This window comes from Poromitra crassiceps (assembly GCF_964638095.1).
Source record: "Poromitra crassiceps genome assembly, chromosome: 16".
Lineage (NCBI taxonomy): Eukaryota > Metazoa > Chordata > Actinopteri > Beryciformes > Melamphaidae > Poromitra > Poromitra crassiceps.
The window spans coordinates 32,070,551-32,089,614 of NC_139645.1; the positions used below are offsets into that span (position 1 = coordinate 32,070,551).

Here is a 19,064-nt window from a genome sequence, read left to right on the forward strand (position 1 = left end):
CACGGACTCAGGCGCCTGAAGAAATTCGGGCTGAGGAAAGAAATCCTCGGGGACTTCTACAGAGGCACCATTGAAAGCCTGCTGACAGGCGGCTTCACCGCCTGGTACGGGAACTGTACCACCATGGACCGCAGAGCGCTACGGAGGGTGAGGCGCGCGGCCCAGCACGTAACAGGAGGTGAACTGCCAGAACTGCACGAACTGTACAACCAGCGGTGCCTCAGGAGGTCCCTGAAGATCATCAAAGACACAAACCATCCCCACAACAGCCTGTTCTCCCTGCTACCCTCAGGGAGGAGATACAGGGTTCCAAAAACACGCACAAATCGCTTGAGGAACAGTTTCTTCCCGCAGGCCACGAGACTCCTAAATATGCACAAATAGTGCAGTAGTCGTACCGTACCGTACTGCAGCTGCTACTATTACGGATGCCTAACGTTTAATTGTAAATTTAAGTGTATGTTTAATAAGGTGCCTAACGTTTAATTGTAAATTTAAGTGTATGTTTAATAAGGTACATGCTATTTGCACATGTATGTATAAAACGTCGAATTTGGAATGTCTGAACACGTCTAACGTATGCACATGACATGTGCACCTATGTGCAATGAATATGCCACTGTCGTATAAGCCACCGACTTGTCTTATTGCTTATAGATGCCTATTTCTTATTGCCTTATTGCTGTCTTATTGCCTATTGATGCCTATTCTTATTGCCTATTACTTATTGCCTGTTGCCTATTTGTACTATGTCGTAAACGGAGTCCACTGCACAAGAATTTCACACGTGGTACTTGTACCATGGAGTGACAATAAAAATCTTGAATCTTGAATCTTGAATCTCTACCAGACAGTCTGGCCTTCAGCCCTTCATCTTCAGTTGTGGTGTTTCATTGGAGGTTACACCTGCCAACACGCGGGAGTCTCCCTATTTTTAACCCTCTCTCCCGTTGTGATAGATCACGAGATTTATAAACATAATTCTGCCTTTTATTGAGTTTTTGGGGGTCGTTTTGTTTTTCTTTGAGTGCGGTGTCATACACAGATGTTTTGCACACCCGCCGAGAATTGCATCCCCACCACATTTTGGGGCCGTTTTAACTTAAAAACAGAGATAGATAGATAGATAGATAGATTTTTATTTCTGTGTCATGCACCATATTCAAGGTGCCCAGCCCGTCTGGGCTTACAAGACACAAATCATTCAAGTTCAACAATACAAACAAATCAACAAACAAGCTACAAAACGCTCAAACATAAACAAGACAGAATTATATATTCAGATGAACAGCTTCTCCATTCTGAGTTTCCAAGCCCTCCCAATAAACCTGGCCAAACTGAAGACTTCATCTCTGAACAACCATTCCAACTTCGCATCATCTCCTGACCAAAATAGTTCCGGTTTCTTATTTTGCATTAACTGAAATGCAAGCAGGGATGCAAATCTCGGCAGGTACAAACAGCCGAGACTTGCCTCCACCTCCATAAAGCTAGGAGAGACCCCAGGCCTCGAGGTCACCTGTACCCGGATTTTAAGCACCAAATTCTTGCCTCCATGAGCCAGAAGAGAGCCCCAAGCATGGAAGTCACCTCGATGTGGATTTTATGCATCAAAGTCGGTCTCCATGAGCCAGGATAGACCCCCTGGCCTGGAGATCACGTCTACCCAGACAATTATATAATTTGTAAACAGTTAAGTTTCCGTATAAATCATTAAAATATGCAACCGTGAGGTGGGGATGCATTTGGCGGCGGGGGTGCAAAACTCGGCATGACACCTGGACACTTGCGAGAGGCGGGCTGCTCTCGTCCCTGCAAGGACGGATAGCACCTGTACCAAGATAGGGCCCTTGGTGTCTATCTTATGTTTACTTTTTTACCATTAGAAAAGGTGTTGGAATGCTTATCTTTAGTACTACTACTACTACCACTAACAAGAACCATAATGGAAATAAGCGGAAGCTTTTTTATGTAATCCTTGACTGTTTTTTTTTATTACACTTTACTTTTGCAAAGTTTTTTATGAAAATGTGTCAAATAAATCAAATCAAATGAATCAAATCAAATACTAGGGAAGATGTGTATGTGTTACAGGGCCGAAAGTCACGATAAAAATGGTTAAAATCTTGTCCAACAACGCCACCTAGGAGAGAGCCTAGGACTTTGCTAAAAAGGCTAAAACAGGTTAGTATACATCAGAGTTGAGCAGGGTTAAAAGACCACTAAAAACCAAGGTTAAAAAGTAACAATGTTTATTTAATAAAAATTGCCCCAATGCCCAAAGTCCCAAAGTCCATCCACGCCGTCGTATCCACTGGTCCGCCTGTCCTTCGTCCTGCTCTGGTCCACGCTGCCCTTGAAGGGGGGGGGGGGGGACACCAGAACATAGGGTCAAACCACAGGCCCCGAAATCACTCAGAGTCAATGTTTCACTGCACTGCCACTGCACACTAATATGAATCAGAACCCGGAGGTATTAGGCTTTTGTGCCTTTAACTGCACTCAAGTTTAGGGTGATAAAACACCGCCATCCAAAATCAGAACCCGAAGGTATTAGGCTTTTGTGCCCTGCACTGCACTCAAGTAAGCAAATAAAACAACAAAAACACAAAAGACACAGTCGTCTGAGTGTCCGGGGCAATAAGTGACTAAAACAGACAGGCTAGACTTAAAAGTGGCGGGGCAGATAAAATACCAGACTTAATATAACAATAATAAAATGTCCGTGGTAAGTAGAACAACTGGGGTAGCAGTGTCCAGTAATGGCAGAGAGGAGAACAGCTGGGAGCGGGTACTTAGCTCGAAGAGGGGTGAGCCGTAACTTCACCCATCTGCCGCGGTTGGATAGTCTGCACGTTGTCCCACTGAGGCCGATACGATCCACTGCCTCCAGGCTGGTCTGCTCCTGTCCGGCACGTCACCACCTGGGGAGCACGTAAAACACCGCCAATCTTTTGTACATAAACCACACACTCGCCTGGCCCCGCAGCCGGCCTCTCTCTGTATCAGCCGCAATGATGGTAAACTACTCACAATTATCCTGGGCGATAACGGCGTCCCGCTATTGACCCTGGCTGGAGTTGTAGAGCAGAACAGATACTAGGCTGCTGCGCTTCTGGTTCGTGTGCCTCTGGTTCTCTTGGCGTGTCGGTAGTCACGGCTGGTTGGGTGGCGGCTGGGTCGGCTTGGTCTCTCCTCGGTCGGCTCTCTCTCTCTCGCTCGGGACTCCGCGTAGGCTGTCTCTCCCTCCAGTCTCTGGGTTTGCTGTGTTGGCTGGCTCCTCGCTGTCTCCGGATGGTTGGCTGCTGGCCTCACGTTGGGTCGGTTCGCTCTCTCTCTCATCTGGAGGAGGAACGGCATCTGTAAGAGACTGGGGAGCCCCACCCCGCGTGCGGCTCCCAGTTCCAGGTGGAGCGGCTTCCGGGCCTCCCCCCTCTCTCCTTCTCCCCCATGAATCCGCCACGGTGCGCCCATAGATACGACCAGGAGAGAGGGGTACTCAGCGGCCATCCCAGCCGAAGCCGCTCACACCTGCATCTCACCCAAGCCGCAGGCAGGGCTAAACGCTGCTCGCCATCTCAGCCGCTCCTCCTCTGGACTCCTGCTGTCAGCCAGCCATCTCCATTCTTCTCTGGTCTCTCTCCTTATATCGCAGTGCCTGCCTTTGATTAAGGCCACAACTAGTGTGGCCTTCAGGGGCAGTCAAAACAGAACACAAACGTTCCCAGAAACAACTAAACAAATAAGATAAATATAAAACAGTCCCCATCACATCTGGACCCCTAATTTGCATATTTCTTCTTCTTCGGAAACGAATAGGGAGTCTGCTCAACAATGACGGTCTCGCACCGGCAGACGGTGGTACACTTGCGTGACAGACTAGGCTCCTGGGGGCAGCGGTGTGTGAATAGGCTCGCCATGGGGTGAAAGATGTGAGGCGAGGCTGGCACGGTCTGTGGCCAGAGAGGCGTTCTCAGTCAAGGGACACAGCGGCACAGTGCACCGAGCAGCTTGATGGTGGGCTCAACTCCCCCGTGACTGCCGGGCAGCCACGTGCCCCGCAGTGCCAGCCTGCTGTTGCAGCCTGAGTGGGTGTGGTGTCGAGGATGGCCCAGCAGGGGGCTGGGCGGGCTGGCTCACCTCCGCACGGGGAGGCCCCGCCTATTAAATGTTGTAACGTTAATGGTAATTCTCATGTGCATGGCTCATTATTTACTCTTGCTCTCCTGAGATTATAACGCTAACGCTAGCTATTACTGTGCAGGTTAAAATTGCTGATGATCAGTTGTTTCAACATAGGATATTGCAATAACACAAGCCAAATGCTGACAAATTTGAGACTTTGAGAGATTTTCTTTGAACCGTTTGTACGTATCTGCCAGTAACCGGAGAATATTGTTATTGGCTTCTTTTAATGCTTTTGTCAATAAACATTGCCAACAAAGATACCCTTATTGTTATTATGTATGCTACAGTATGTACTTTGGTGGGTATGGCATCTTTGCTGGGTATGGCACCCCCCCCTCCCACCACCAAACACCACCCATATCCCCCTAACCACTAATCCTATACCCACCCCTCGAATCCCGACTATCTAGCACCTTCCTATCCATATGGCCCCTCCCCCAGTAAAAAACGAGATGCAAGATGTAAACGTGTCATGAGCAGGATGTGATCAAATGAATACTGCAGGTTCCCTCTTTCTGTTCCCCACCCCCCCCCCCCCGCTTACACACACACACACACACACACACACACACACACACACACAGACACACACACACACACACACACACACACACACACACACACACACACACACACACACCCCCCCACACACACACACACACACACCCCCCCCCCCCACACACACACACACACACACACATACCCCCCCCCCCCCCACACACACACACACACACAGACACACACACAGACACACACACACACACACACACACACACACACACTGTCAGTCGGTCGGTGGGTTGGACGGTCCACAAATATGTCTCCGCCCTCTGGCAGCCAGTTTTCACACCTATAGAGAAGCAAAGTGACCCCCTACTTCCTGCTTCAGCACTGTACCAGAGATTTTCATCCACCATTTATTTTCCCATGGACATTTCGTAAAATGCTTATAAAAATAGTTTTACTTCGTCAAACCAAATGGTTAAGATATTTAGAATCAAGAGAGACCATAGAACATTTCACTCTGACCAAAACTAAAAAAACAACACAGAAAAAAAAAAATCTTTAAATCCATGATTTTTTTTTAACGTTTTGGTCAGAGTAAAATGTTATGCGGTCTCTCCTGTTTGTTTCTAAATATATCTGAACCGTTTGGTTTGACGAAGTAAAACTATTTTTACAAGTATTTTACGAAATGTCTATGGGAAAATAAATGGCGGATGAAAATCTCTGGTACAGTGCTGAAGCAGGAAGTAGGCGATCACTTTGCCTCTATAGGGGGCAAAGTGATCCATCTAACAGGTAGGCTACTGTTGTGTAGTGGACTTAGCTTTACTAAAAACTCATCTGACAGGTAGGCTACTGTTGTGTAGGTCTACTGTGTAGTGGACTTAGCTTTACTAAAAACTCATCTGACAGGTAGGCTACTGTTGTGTAGTGGACTTAGCTTTACTAAAAACTCATCTGACAGGTAGGCTACTGTTGTGTAGGTCTACTGTTGTGTAGTGGACTTAGCTTTACTAAAAACTCATCTGACAGGTAGGCTACTGTTGTGTAGGTCTACTGTTGTGTAGTGGACTTAGCTTTACTAAAAACTCATCTGACAGGTAGGCTACTGTTGTGTAGTGGACTTAGCTTTACTAAAAACCCATCTGACAGGCAGACTACTGTTGTGTAGGTCTACTGTTGTGTAGTGGACTTAGCGTTACAAAAAAGTAATCTGACAGGTAGGCTACTGTTGTGTAGGGCTACTGTTGGGTAGTGGACTTAGCTTTACTAAAAACTAATCTGGCAGGTAGGCTACTATTGTGTAGCTCTACTGTTGTGTAGGTCTACTGTTGTGTAGACTACTGTTGTGTAGGTCTACTCTTGTGTAGGTCTACTCTTGTGTAGGTCTAGTGTTGTGTAGGCTACTGTTGTGTAGGTCTACTGTTGTGTAGGCTACTTCTGCTGTTGTGTAGGTCTACTGTTGTTTAGGCTACTGTTGTGTAGGTCTACTGTTGTGTAGGCTACTGTTGTGTAGGTCTACTGTTGTTTAGGCTACTGTTGTGTAGGTCTACTGTTGTTTAGGCTACTGTTGTGTAGGTCTACTGTTGTGTAGTTCTACTGTTGTGTAGGAGAAACAAAGCCAACACTGCACCGTTGTTTTGTTTTTAGGTTTCCTTTTCTCTGAGCCTGCGACAACAGAAGGTAAGTCTATACTAGGGTGACCAGACGTCCCCGATTTCGGTGCTCTGTCCCCGGCTGGAGCTGTCCCCGAAAATGTCCCCGATTTTGGCCACAAAGTCAAATAACAATACTGGCAAGAAACTCGATAACAGAGCATTTGCGGCACCACAAAAGCCTGTCATTGTGCACGTTGTGCAAAGTGCTGCCTGTGTGTGACAGAGTAGATCACAGAGTAGATGTCCTCCCTCTGCCCGTGCCGTGGTTTTCCCAGGACCCAGCCGCACGCAACTGAAGCCCCAGAGGTGGCGAACGAGAGGCGGAGTCTGCTTGCTGCTTTTGCTACCGTCCTTGTTTACCGGACCCCATTCAGCGGGTTATCCATCCCAGTTGTTTTGAATAGTTAAAAGTACAGTAAAACTATCTGGTAAGTAAGTGCAGTAACTAACTCAAAACGTTTTTGCAGAGAAGTCAGTAACGTTTTTATGTACACCAAACTCCATTGAAAAAAATGACAATTTTTAACATGATTGGCGATGGATCATTGTTATCTAGTCATACTGTTCCCTCACTGAAAAAAGTGTTACTTTGGATCAAAGTAAAAAAATTACGTCAACTTGTTACGGCTAAATTTTTTAGTTTTTCTCAAATTAAAAAATTAAACTCGACCAAAGCAAATATTTCTTGTAATATTAAATTAAAAAAAAAAATTTGAACCAATGAAAGTTTTCAATTTTCATGAAATCACAATTTTTACTTTCAATTTCTCCCCCGCTTTGGATCAACTTATATTTTTTACCCTGACTTGAGCCAAAATCTTACACTACTACAAAGTAATATTTCCACTTTATGAAAAATTAATGAAATTACTTTCCTCTAAATTGAAAAATTAAAGTTGGTTGAAATTATAAAAACACACACAGACAAAGCTCAATTCTGAAGATTTATTATGGCACCTTTTCACATAAGAGTCAAACATACACACATTCACATGTCCTTTTTTATAACAAATGTCTCCCTTTGAGGTATTCAGAGGTTAAAGTGCTATCAGAAGCAAAACAAAAGTACAATTTTAAGTCGTATCACAAAGAGAAAAAAAGTGTTCAGTTCACACTCAAATGACGTTGTACATTTATACAGGGGTGGGCACGGTTTCCGGAGATACGGACCCCTCTAACCTCTCCCAGACCCTAACTCTAGACCTAACCTCTCCCCAGACCTAGGGCTGTGAATCTTCACTGGCCTCACGATTCGATTCGATTACGATTCATCTGTCAACGATTCGATTCGATTAAACGATGCATCACGATGCATCGCGATGCATCTTAAATCGATGCATCACTTTTTCCACAATACATGATTTATTTTTTCTCACTTTCTTTTTTCTCACTGTGTGGCTACTTTTAAAATAAAAGTGCATTTGGAATTGCATTGTATTATGATCCATAATTAAAATAAACAACTGCATGTACTTACATTCTATTTTATTTGATAAAAAAAAAAAAAAAAAAAAAAAAATTTAATAATCGATTTTTGATATTTGTTAATCGATGCAGAATCGTGCACGTCCGCATCGCGATGCATCTTATAATCGATTATTTATGACACCCCTACCCAGACCCTAACCTAAAATCTCGAAACCATGCCCACCGTTGTATAAACGTACGTTACCATTTTATAATGTTGGAGCCGAAATTGTAACATAGCAACGTTGGTCCAAAACTTACCCCGCTAGCCGGGCGCTTCTGGCTCATACGAGCGCATTAGCGCCCGGCGAACGTCACGCATTTCCCATTTTACACTGTGCCATTTTCACGTCTAGGTCTAAATGCCGGCTCCTACCTGAGTCTTCACGTGAAGTGAAGACGCTATCCGATGCAAAACATCCTCTTCTTTTAATGACACCTAGTTGTTGCATCCAAATTGTTGCATAAAATCCACTTTTCTGTCTTTCAAAAAGCAAAAAGCATTTATCTGGAGCACCTCGAGCAACCCGGAAGTCGTTGTTCCGGGTTGCTTCAGATCAGAGAAGAAGAAGAAGCGGTGCTCCAGATAAATGCTTTTCGGTTTTTGAGAGACAGAAAAGTGGATTTTATGCAACAATTTGGATGCAACAACTAGGTGTCATTAAAAGAAGAGGATGTTTTACATCGGATAGCGTCTTCACTTCACGTGAAGACTCAGGTAGGAGCCGGCATTTAGACCTAGACGTGAAAAGGGCACAGTGTAAAATGGGAAATGCGTTACGTTCGCCGGGCGCTAATGCGCTCGTATGAGCCAGAAGCGCCCGGCTAGCGGGGTAAGTCCAAAACATTGCTATTTTAAAATTGTCTGTGAGACTGTTAGAACATTGCAACATCACTGCCTTTGCATTAAAGACATTTTCCACATTTTTTTCAAGGCAAAACAGCAGTGTGAGCATTTTATCAACTAGTTATCTCACGCGCTCGATTCCTGCGGCCTTGCCCTGGCTGCTCCTTAATGTCACTGATGACATCATCACTGATATCAGTCAGCCCGTGATGTCACTCATGAATTTATGACATCACTGATGATGTCATTGATGATGTCATCAATGCTGGGATTTATGACATCTTGATGATGAGACAAACAAAGAGTCAGAGCTCCCATTTATGTACTGATGATGATACTGATGACTATCATCCCCCCCCCCCCCCCCCCCACGAATTCTCCCTCTCTACTTGCTACAGATAAAACATATCTGATGTGATCAGATGTGGTCTGATCTCACTCACTCTTGCAGCTTAACACTGAGGTTCTGTAGCCTTCGGCTCATTTGTCGACTTTCAATGTCCAAGAAGAGTTTTTGGAAGGCCTCAAATGTGTACTTGAGTTCATCAGGATAGGCTACGTTGAGTGTGTAAATGAGTCCAAGCAGCATGGCACATGCCAAGGCAACAGAGGACAACTCACTGAGGACCTCCACACCGTCGATCACAATACCGATGTCCTTTGGAGGGGAGAGCGAGTCGCCATCACGGATGACAAAGATTGCCATGGGTGTGCCTTCAAGTTCTGCCTCTGCCTCTTCCCGTTGCACAGCCTGAAAGACAATTAACTTTAGTATTTTGTGTGTGTGTGTGTTTTTGAGCCCGGGGAGGGGGATACATTCCACAAAGCTGGAAGGCAGAAGAGAGGGACAGAGAAAACATGGAGTGGACAGATAGATGACATTCCTACACATTTCCAATAAAAAAAATTCATACCTTTTCCAGACCTTGATTAGTCTGATTTTGTCTGGTGTTCAATATGATACATGCAGATAGAAATCTTGCCCCAGCTAACAAGGTCATATCATTCCATAGATTGTTCTTCACAGCCATCAAAATGTGACAGATTATTTGCAGGGTTCCATATTATAAACACAATAGTTTTCTGGGCAGAGCCTCTTGACTGGCAGTGATGATGGTGGATATTTGATATAAAGCTTGCCGACAGCATCCCTCAGTTAAAGTTGATGCCAGTGATGTCATTTGTGCATAAATGACATCACTGGTCCACAACTTAGGAGAATTCTGTTTTTTAGACACTGTGACCTTATTTCCATCTTAAAATATGATCTTAAACTCACCCAGATAACTTTGGTTTCATTCAGATCACCCGGTAAGATATTGAGCCGTGAGTAACAGGCAAAAACGGGGCATCTAGATCTAGATCAACGATCTAGCATTACCTTGCTTCACCCCTGGCTCTGCTGTCTGTCACATTAATAGCAGTTCCTCACCCTTCCCACTCCATACATTATTCCAGACTGGCTCAAATAAATACACGCTGCCATTGAATTCATCGTCCATAATCTCGAGACCAGATATTATCAGCCAGCGGCGTTTCGAGATTATGGACTCACAGCTCAATATCTTCCCGGACGATCCGAATGAAACCAAAGGTATTTGGGTGAGTTTAAAGGGATAGTTCAGTTTGTTTGAAGTAGGGTCCTATAGGTACTTGCATAATGTTATGCATAATAATGGCGTAAGTGAAATGGGTAAATCACTCTGGCCCCTTGTCGCACAGTCTATCGAGATCCAGCACTCTCAATGCATCAGGCTGAGCCGTTGCCCTGCAGCTTTGAGGGTCAGTAACTAAAACATAATTTAGCCACCTAAAATAACACCCACATAAACAAATCAATATCAGTGTACATGTACCCTCTATTTTGACATTTTTCAGCGTTTTAGACAGCCGTCTCCTCTCATTTGGCACTACATTTGATCTGCACCGCACAACTACCGTATTCCTATGCCTGCACAGTGCCGCGGAGTAATCCAGTCCCGCGGCGCTAAGAATGCAGTAGTTGTGCGGTGCAGAGAAAATGTAGTGCTAAATGAGAGGGCTGTTTGACGGTAAAGTGCTGAAAAATGTCAAAATAGAGCATACATGTACACTGATATTGATTTGTTTAGGCTGTGTGTTATTTTAGGTGGCTAAGTTACGTTTTAGTTACTGGCCCCCAAAGCTACAGGGAAACAGCTCTGAGCCTGATGCATTGAGAGTGCTGGATCTCCAAACACGGTGTGTGATGGGTCCAGAGTGCTTTACCCAGTACACTGACTGTATGCAAGTACATCATAGGACCCCACTTCAAGCAAACCCAACTATCCCTTTAAGATCATATTTTAAGCTGGAAAAAAGTCTGGGTGTCTAAAAAAACAGAATTCTCCTTTACCTCAAATCAACTCTCAATAACTGTCAAACTCAATTAATGTCTGCAAAACTATTTACAGTTTTCAGATGTGTGAGATTATGTGCAAAATAACTGCATTGTGTTATTTTGTCCATTTAACAGCAAACAGCCTGATCTGAGTGCATTGCCACGGTTTGCTGTCTCACCTGGTACTCTTTCAGTTCCTTCACGTCTTCCCCCAGGTACATCACCAGACTCTTCACTCATCTGATGTTCATGTCGAGGCTCTATAGCAACACACACACACACAGCAAAAGATAAATATATCAGATGTCCACGCACCGGCGACATAACATACAGAAATCAGAAATTGAAAACGTATGCATACCTGATCCAAAGTTTTAAGAGCATCAGCGGTTTTCACCCGGAATGCTCCACCTTTGCTCCTGATCACCTGGAGAAGCTGGCTGCTCAATTTATCCAAATTGGCAAAGAAGCGTGCTTGTAGAGGTACCGTTGTGATCCGTAGGAATTCAGCGTTGATCTGAAATATATAAATTACACAACACATTTTGGGTTAGACAGCCACTCTGAAAAACACATCATACATTTACAGCACACACGGAACCCTGACTATGAGCTTCCTATTGCTAGCTACGGCCCCTTTTCCGTGACCTGGTCAGCATCATCATCATCAGTCAGTATATACATCCCACTGTGACATCATCCTTGATGTCATAAATCCCACTGTGACATTATCAGTGATGTCATAAATCTGACATCAGTGATGCTGGTCTCATTTGCCACACAGCAGCCGAGCTGCGAATGCAAGCTGCAGGGCCAGCTGAGCGAGCCTAGGAATCGAATGTGTGTAGCGTGCGAGATCCCTAGTAAATGTTATTAACCTTTTTCACAGCAGCCATTTTGTGTGTAAAAGCACCAATCAAACATTCTCCAATAACTGCCAACGTTGTGGTTTTATGACTGTAAACATTGTTGCATTGTGTGCGTACGTGCGACGTACCTTATGAGCAGTAAAGTAGGCTGGGATAGGCGACTGGTTGAACAGTTGCAGAGTTCTTGTTACGTGCGTCAGAACCGGGCTTCTACCAAAGTCCAACTGGGGATTTGAACCTGCACCGTTGGATGCTGTCCAATAGACGATAAGACCACCTCCTGAGGAGAAGAGAGGAGAGCGGGTAGTTGGGGGTTTCAATGGGAGGATACGCGTGTGTGTGGGGGGAGGGGGGGCGCGCGCGCGCGTGCCTCCGTGCATGGGTGTGACGTACCTTGTGAGCAGTAAAGTAGGCTGGGATAGGCGACCGGTTGAACAGTTGCAGTGGTCTTGTTACGTGCGTCAGAACCGGGCTTCTACCAAAGTCCAACTGGGGATTTGAACCTGCACCTTTGGACCCTGTCCAATAGATGATAAGACCACCTCCTGGAGAGGAGAGCAGAGGAGAGGATTCACCAAATACCCACAACCAATACTGAAACCCATAATACCAACCTACACCATAATGCCAAAACACACAGGGCCCTATTGTCGCAAAAGCGGTAATTTAGAGTTTGCACTTGTTTTGCTGCTAGTTTAACACCGGCGCAATGCAATTTAAGAGCGTGCACAAACGCATATGGCTTCCCCCTGCCGCACTATTAGCTCTACGCCCGTTATAAATGATTATCTAAGCAGGTGTGTCAGCGCAGTCAGCACACCATTTTACAGCAGCTAATATTTTAATATCTTAAGTTGATCTCAGGGCTCTTATATTTTATTTTACTGTAGGCTAGATTATTTTATTTTATTCTGGTTAATTTTTGTAGACATCCCTTTAATCCCTGAAGTCCGATTTTTGTATAGCCTACAGCAGCAAATATTTTGAGGTGATCTCAACAAAGCCAGGGCGTTTATTTTATTTTACAATAGTTTGTTTTTATTTTATTTATTCTGGCTTATTTATTTGTGAAATCGCTGTAATTTATTTGATGTGATTACTTGATTATTGGACATCATTGTTCGTTTGAATAAAAACAAAATAATTGAAGTCAGACTCCTGGCCTCTTTCTCATTGTTGCGCAGTGGGACACCCCCCCCCCCCCCTTTCTCCAAACAGCAGGTGAAATTGTGTGAGGTTAACCTGGTGTAGCACACTGTAGCATGCAGGCAGGAATGCTGGTGTTGGTCAGTCTGGCCTGCTGTTCATATGGTTGACCAAGAAAACACCTTTGAAAGTGCAACACTGGAGTCTCACTCTCCACCACAACCTCAGGTACCACACACCTATGATAAAGAGAGAGAGGGAGAGAGAGAGAGAATTAAATACATCTATTAATAATATGCTTATTCATAAATCACAATGGTAATTGCATAGTTTCATGCAACCTGAAGTCAAGCAAATCTAATTAGAACTGATTCGTAAATTTACCAAGACAGTGATTGCCGTGATTTAGTCAGATTACCGTTGCCCTACTCTGAACGATGGTGGAGGTGAAATTCAGAGCGTCTCCTCTTGTCTCACTATACTCTGTTTGCGCTCAGACCGGAAAATGTCTTACTTGTAACCAGTGCAGAGGTGCTAAGATTGAGGGTATGTTGATACAAAATACAAAAATATACAATAACTAAAACAAAAAGTTTACCAAATAGAAAGTAAAGAATCTGTTTTGGGTGTTGAAGGAATACAATAAACATGATGTACTCTTATCAGAAAATCATGTAGATATGGCCCTAATGTGTAAATTAGGGGTCCTTGATATTCAAAAGATTGAGAAGTGTGGCCTAGATCAGAGGTGGTTGGAGGGCCTTGGGTCAAAAATACATGTGTGAAATTACATTAAAATGTTTTTAACCTTTATTTATTCAGGGGAGTCTCACAGAGAAATGCTCTTTTTCATGAGTGCCCTGTTCACATTGACACACACATTCACACCTGGAAGCTGACCAGTTCAAACACAGTCTGATCTTCTGGCCAGTGAGCAGCTCCACTGGAGCGGTTGGGTTTAAAGGCCTTGCTCAAGGGCATCTCAGTGGTGGGAATGAGGGAGGGCCAATTGCTTTATTATACAGAGACAATTTACATTCTAAATCTAAAATATTTTTTCAAAATAAAAATATATATACTCTTGGATCGGTTTTACAGTTGTATTAGTTAGATTTAGAGTTGGTTGAAATTATAACAAAGGCCATTTTCAAAAGGGAAGACAACTTTCTGACAGAAATGCTCCAACAGCCATGCTTTCCCCATGCCAAAATGTGGCCAAACTCTGGAGTATTTACCCACCTTGCAGACAAGCTAGTTTGACATGGTTGATAGCAATGGATTCATTCACTCCTAGTTTGATGATATAAGTATAATTATGTTAGCTTAAAAAAAATAGCCCACTAGAGCCTTTGGAATACAGTCATCAAGCCACATTTTTCTTTGATCATAAAAGCCCAATGCCCAGGCCCATATCAGCTACTAATAGCAATACAACTCACACGTGGCTAGTTTGTATGTTCACATTTCAAAAGAATAACAATGAAATTAGAATGTCCCACCCTGTGGTGAAAACCCGCCAACAGTCTAAACATTAGGTGCCTATTGTGTAGCTAGCTTGTAGCTAACATGTAGGTTAGCTCAATGGCTAACTACAATGTTGCTATCAGACTGGTCTGGCGCCGTTTATTGAACTAAACTTACGTTAGCTAACAGGTTGACTAACGTTAATTTGTAACGCTAAGCCACATTAAAATCACATCTCGTTATATATCTTACCTCCGCAGATTTATCAGTGAGGCAGATAGAACTAGCTACTGCCTCGCGCTAGCCCAATAGCGAACTAGCTAGCTACAGGGAGCTACCATGGCCATACATCATACAATGCAACATTATGCTATCAGACTGGTCTGGCGCCGTTTGTCTAACTAAACTTACGTTAGCTAACAGGTTTACTAACGTTAATTTGTATCGCTAAGTCACATTAAAATCACATTTCGTTATATATCTTACCTGTTTATCAGTGAGGCGATATAAACTGCTGCTGGCTGCTCCCAGTCTGAAGAGGGGATAGAGAGGGCCGCAAACAAGATGGAGGACATTCTAAAAATCAACTCCGCTGTGATTGGTTAAACGTCAGTAGTCACGTGACTTTGCCAAATACTGCCGTGAGAGCAGAAATAGTATTTCATAGAAAGCTAGTGATGTACTTTACAGCAAGGGGGGCCTGATGTACTTTTGATAAAAGTATACACTGTACCTTAGACCAAAGAAAAGACAGAAACATAGTTATATTGGGTCAGATCAAATATAAATTACTCCTTGCATGAATGGAAGCCCATGTTCAATTATTACAGTGCTAAATTGGCCTTCAGCCATCAAAACTTTGATAACCCCTGGTTTAAATTAAACACAATAGGTCATATTTTAATTTTTAAAATTGCCTTTTAGTATTAACATGATTTTTTAAATTATTTTGTCAGCATTTAATATTAAATTAGCAGTTAATATGGTCATGTGGCCATTGAATACTTGAAACTGGTGAGCGACACCCTAAACTCAAGGAAAGTGTTTACTGAGGTAACAAATCACTACTGTAATGTTTTTGTTTTGTGTAAATAAATTATCCACCAGTTGGTGAGGTCAAAGAGAGAAGTTGTCCCTCTCTATGTTCCTGCCACTCTACACAATACACCAGTAGCCTATTTCCCATGAATTACCTAGGCTGTCTAATTTGTGGTAAATTGTGCCAGATAACTAGTAACCATTGTAAACTGCTTCTTTTTCAATTGTTTCAAAATCACAAAGTTCTTCATAGATCTAGCCTCTTACTTTTGCTCTCAAAGTGCACCAGATTTATGCATTTTACTGTAAAATGTACACAATTTTCTAAAAGCCGGGGAGGCACAGCCCCCCCTGGGCCCCCCTAGCGGACCAGAAAATGTCCCCGATTTTCATTTGAGAAATCTGGTCACCTTAGTCTATACTGATACATTTTCAAGGGTAATAGTTTGCTCTCAGCAGAGTGACCTGTACTTTAACTGGGGTGCCTAAATAAAGTCTAGATACAAGAAGTCAAAATTTAAGTAAAACTGCTAGCCCTCTTGGGATATCCAGCTTCTATAGGCCTATGAGAGCTAAGGTTGGGTTAGCGAGCTGAAGGGGAAGGGACTCCCCCACACTAAACCAAGGGCCTGAGGGACAAGTGAGGCTGATACAGGGTTTGTAGGTGATTCTGAAGAGCATCCACCATTGTGCCATTTCATGATTATGTTTTATTGGTCCTATTTTTCTCTATAAATACAGAAATTGGATTTCATTGATGTTCCCAATGGCACAACGACAAAGCAAACATGTTTTCTATAGAGCTGTGTTCAAATCTAATGTGATTGTAATGGAGCCTCTGGTGTCCATGTTAGAGGTCTGCAGGTACATGTAAATGGGACATATCAAATTGATTAAAAAAAATCCTCTGTATTTTTTTTATGAACTTCCTTCATATAAACAGCTAGCAACATTCAACATAAAACACAAATTAATTCTAATTCATTCACTCTACTTTCATTCTAAGCGACTACTATACGTCTATAGTATACAGTACTGGGGTCTGGGCGGGCGTGACGTGGTCACGGGGAGAGGGGTGTGGGTGGCCGCCTCAGTCCCAGGAGTGCCACGCCACCTGTTGGTGGGTGGTTTGGTTTTGTATGGAGATCATTTTTGGAACATGGATGGTGTTCTTCCAGTGGCTGCGTGCGCAGCGAAGATGGCCCTAGAGTGAGAGCTCTCGTTCTCACTCGTAAAACCCGGGTTGTAGCACAACCACCCTAACGTTTTAAAACATAGATGACTGTAATTACTGCTAAAAGCTGCAGGTCGGGGGGATGGTTCCGTAATACGGATATACTCACAAGAGGGTGAGGTGATGCGTCAGGAGGGACGCACGCGTAAGGGAAGCTTACTTGAGCCGTACTCGTTTTAAGCAAGGTTTAGAGAAAAAAACTGGCCTGTTTGTCGACGGGCAACAGATGACGCTAGGTACAATGCTTGGGGTCCAAACTGCAGTATAGAGGAAAAGAGGACGCCGTACCCAGACCTGAGTTTCATGTGTGTGTAGTCAGAGGTGTAGTGCTATCTAGACTAGAGAAGTGGGGGAACACACCTATATGGGGAACACCTGCACACGCACAGGTCCCAACAACCTTCCCCCCCCCCGCGCGCGCACGCACACACGCCAACAACATGCAGCCTAGTCAGATTGTTGTGAAATATTTATTTAAATGTCAAACAGATGTGAAACTGCCTGAAGGGACTTCCCATTTCTGCTCAATGCTCTGATGCAACCACACACGCACACACGCACGGTCGCACGCACCCCAAGTACAATTCCTCTTTTCCCCCCTATAAATACTCTCAACCCCCACCCAAAGTCCTCACCTCCGCACGGGGAGGCCCCGCCTATTAAATGTTGTAACGTTAATGGTAATTCTCATGTGCATGGCTCATTATTTACTCTTGCTCTCCTGAGATTATAACGCTAATGCTAGCTGTTACTGTGCAGGTTAAAATTGCTGATGATCAGTTGTTTCAACATAGGATATTACAACACAGGCCAAATGCTGACAGATTGGAGACTTTGAGAGATTGTTTTAATGCTTTTGTCAATAAACATTGCCAACAAAGATACCCTTATTGTTATTATGTATGCTATGTACTTTGGTGGGTATGGCATCTTTGGTGGGTATGGCACCCCCACCACCAAACACCACCCATATCCCCCTAACCACTAATCCTACCCACCCCTCGAATCCCGACTATCTAGCACCTTCCTATCCATATGGCCCCTCCCCCCCAGTAAAAAAACACTTGTTAATGCAAGATGTTAACACGTCATGAGCAGGACGTAATCAGATGAATAAACCTAAACCCCCCACCCGACCACACACACACACACATACAGGCGCGGACTGCATAATCGGGCACGTCGGGCAAATGCCCGGTGGCCTGGCCTGGCCTGCAAAAAAAAAAAAAAAAAAATTGGTGCCCCCAGTCAGGCCACTCACTGAACAGCAGGCCAGGCGCCGCCTACTGGTTTACTAGTGGTTTTATTACTTTATTCAGGGTTAAAGTGGGTGCATCTCATTGTAAAATTGGACTCGTCCCAAATTGGGCTTCAAACGGCCCAAATTGGGCTTCAAACGGCCCAATGTATGCTATGTACTTTGGTGGGTATGGCATCTTTGGTGGGTATGGCACCCCCCACCACCAAACACCACCCATATCCCTCTAACCACTAATTCTACCCACCCCTCGAATCCGGACTATCTAGCACCTTCCTATGCATATGGCCCTGCCCTCCCCCCCAGTAAAAAACGCTTGTTAATGCAAGATGTAAACACGTCATGCAGGGCCGTAGCTAGGGTTCCGAAATAGGGGAGGTCCAGGGCGCCGCCGGAAAAAAATTGGGGTTTTATTCCCCCCTTTTTAAGCCATATTTAGAGTAATATATCATTTTAAATCAACATTAGGATTATACTGTTGTGATGTCATTATTCAGCGTTTGAAGCTCAATTTGGGCCGTTTGAAGCCCAATTTGGGCCGTTTGAAGCCAGATTTGGGCCGTTTGAAGCCCTATTTGGGTCGTTTAAAGCCAGATTTGGGCCGTTTGAAGCCTGATTTGGGCCGTTTGAAGCCCAATTTGGGCCAAGTCCAATTTTACAATGAGATGCACCCACTTTAAACCTGAATAAAGTAATAAAACCACTAGTAAACCAGTAGGCGGCGCCTGGCCTGCTGTTCAGTGAGTGGCCTGGCCTGGCCTGCAAAAAAAAAAAAAAAAAAAAAAAAATTTTTTTTTTTTTTTTTTTTTTGGCAGGCTGAAATATTAGGGGAGGTCCGGACCTCCCCGTCCTCATAGCTAGCTACGGCCCTGACGTCATGAGCAGGACGTAATCAGATGAATACTGCAGGATCCCTCTTTCCGTTCCCTACACCCCGCACCCACACACACACACACTCACACACACACACGCACGCACGCACGCACGCACGCACACACACACACACACACACACACACAGAGTACAGAG

At 44.1% G+C, this 19,064-nt stretch overlaps 1 protein-coding gene across 1 annotated transcript; it reads right to left on the bottom strand.

The window, feature by feature from the left end:
* Window positions 1–9,100: 9,100 nt before the first annotated feature.
* LOC310791592 (uncharacterized protein) lies at window positions 9,101–15,080 on the bottom strand (the record flags this gene model as incomplete). The annotated part of the gene is made up of 7 exons (XM_083653259.1): window positions 9,101–9,418; window positions 11,206–11,286; window positions 11,388–11,543; window positions 12,024–12,175; window positions 12,289–12,440; window positions 13,138–13,280; window positions 14,992–15,080. 4 exons carry the CDS (start codon window positions 15,078–15,080, stop codon window positions 12,092–12,094), a joined length of 468 nt encoding a protein of 155 aa, XP_083509385.1. The 3' UTR covers window positions 9,101–9,418; window positions 11,206–11,286; window positions 11,388–11,543; window positions 12,024–12,091.
* Between the last annotated feature and the right edge of the window lie 3,984 nt (window positions 15,081–19,064).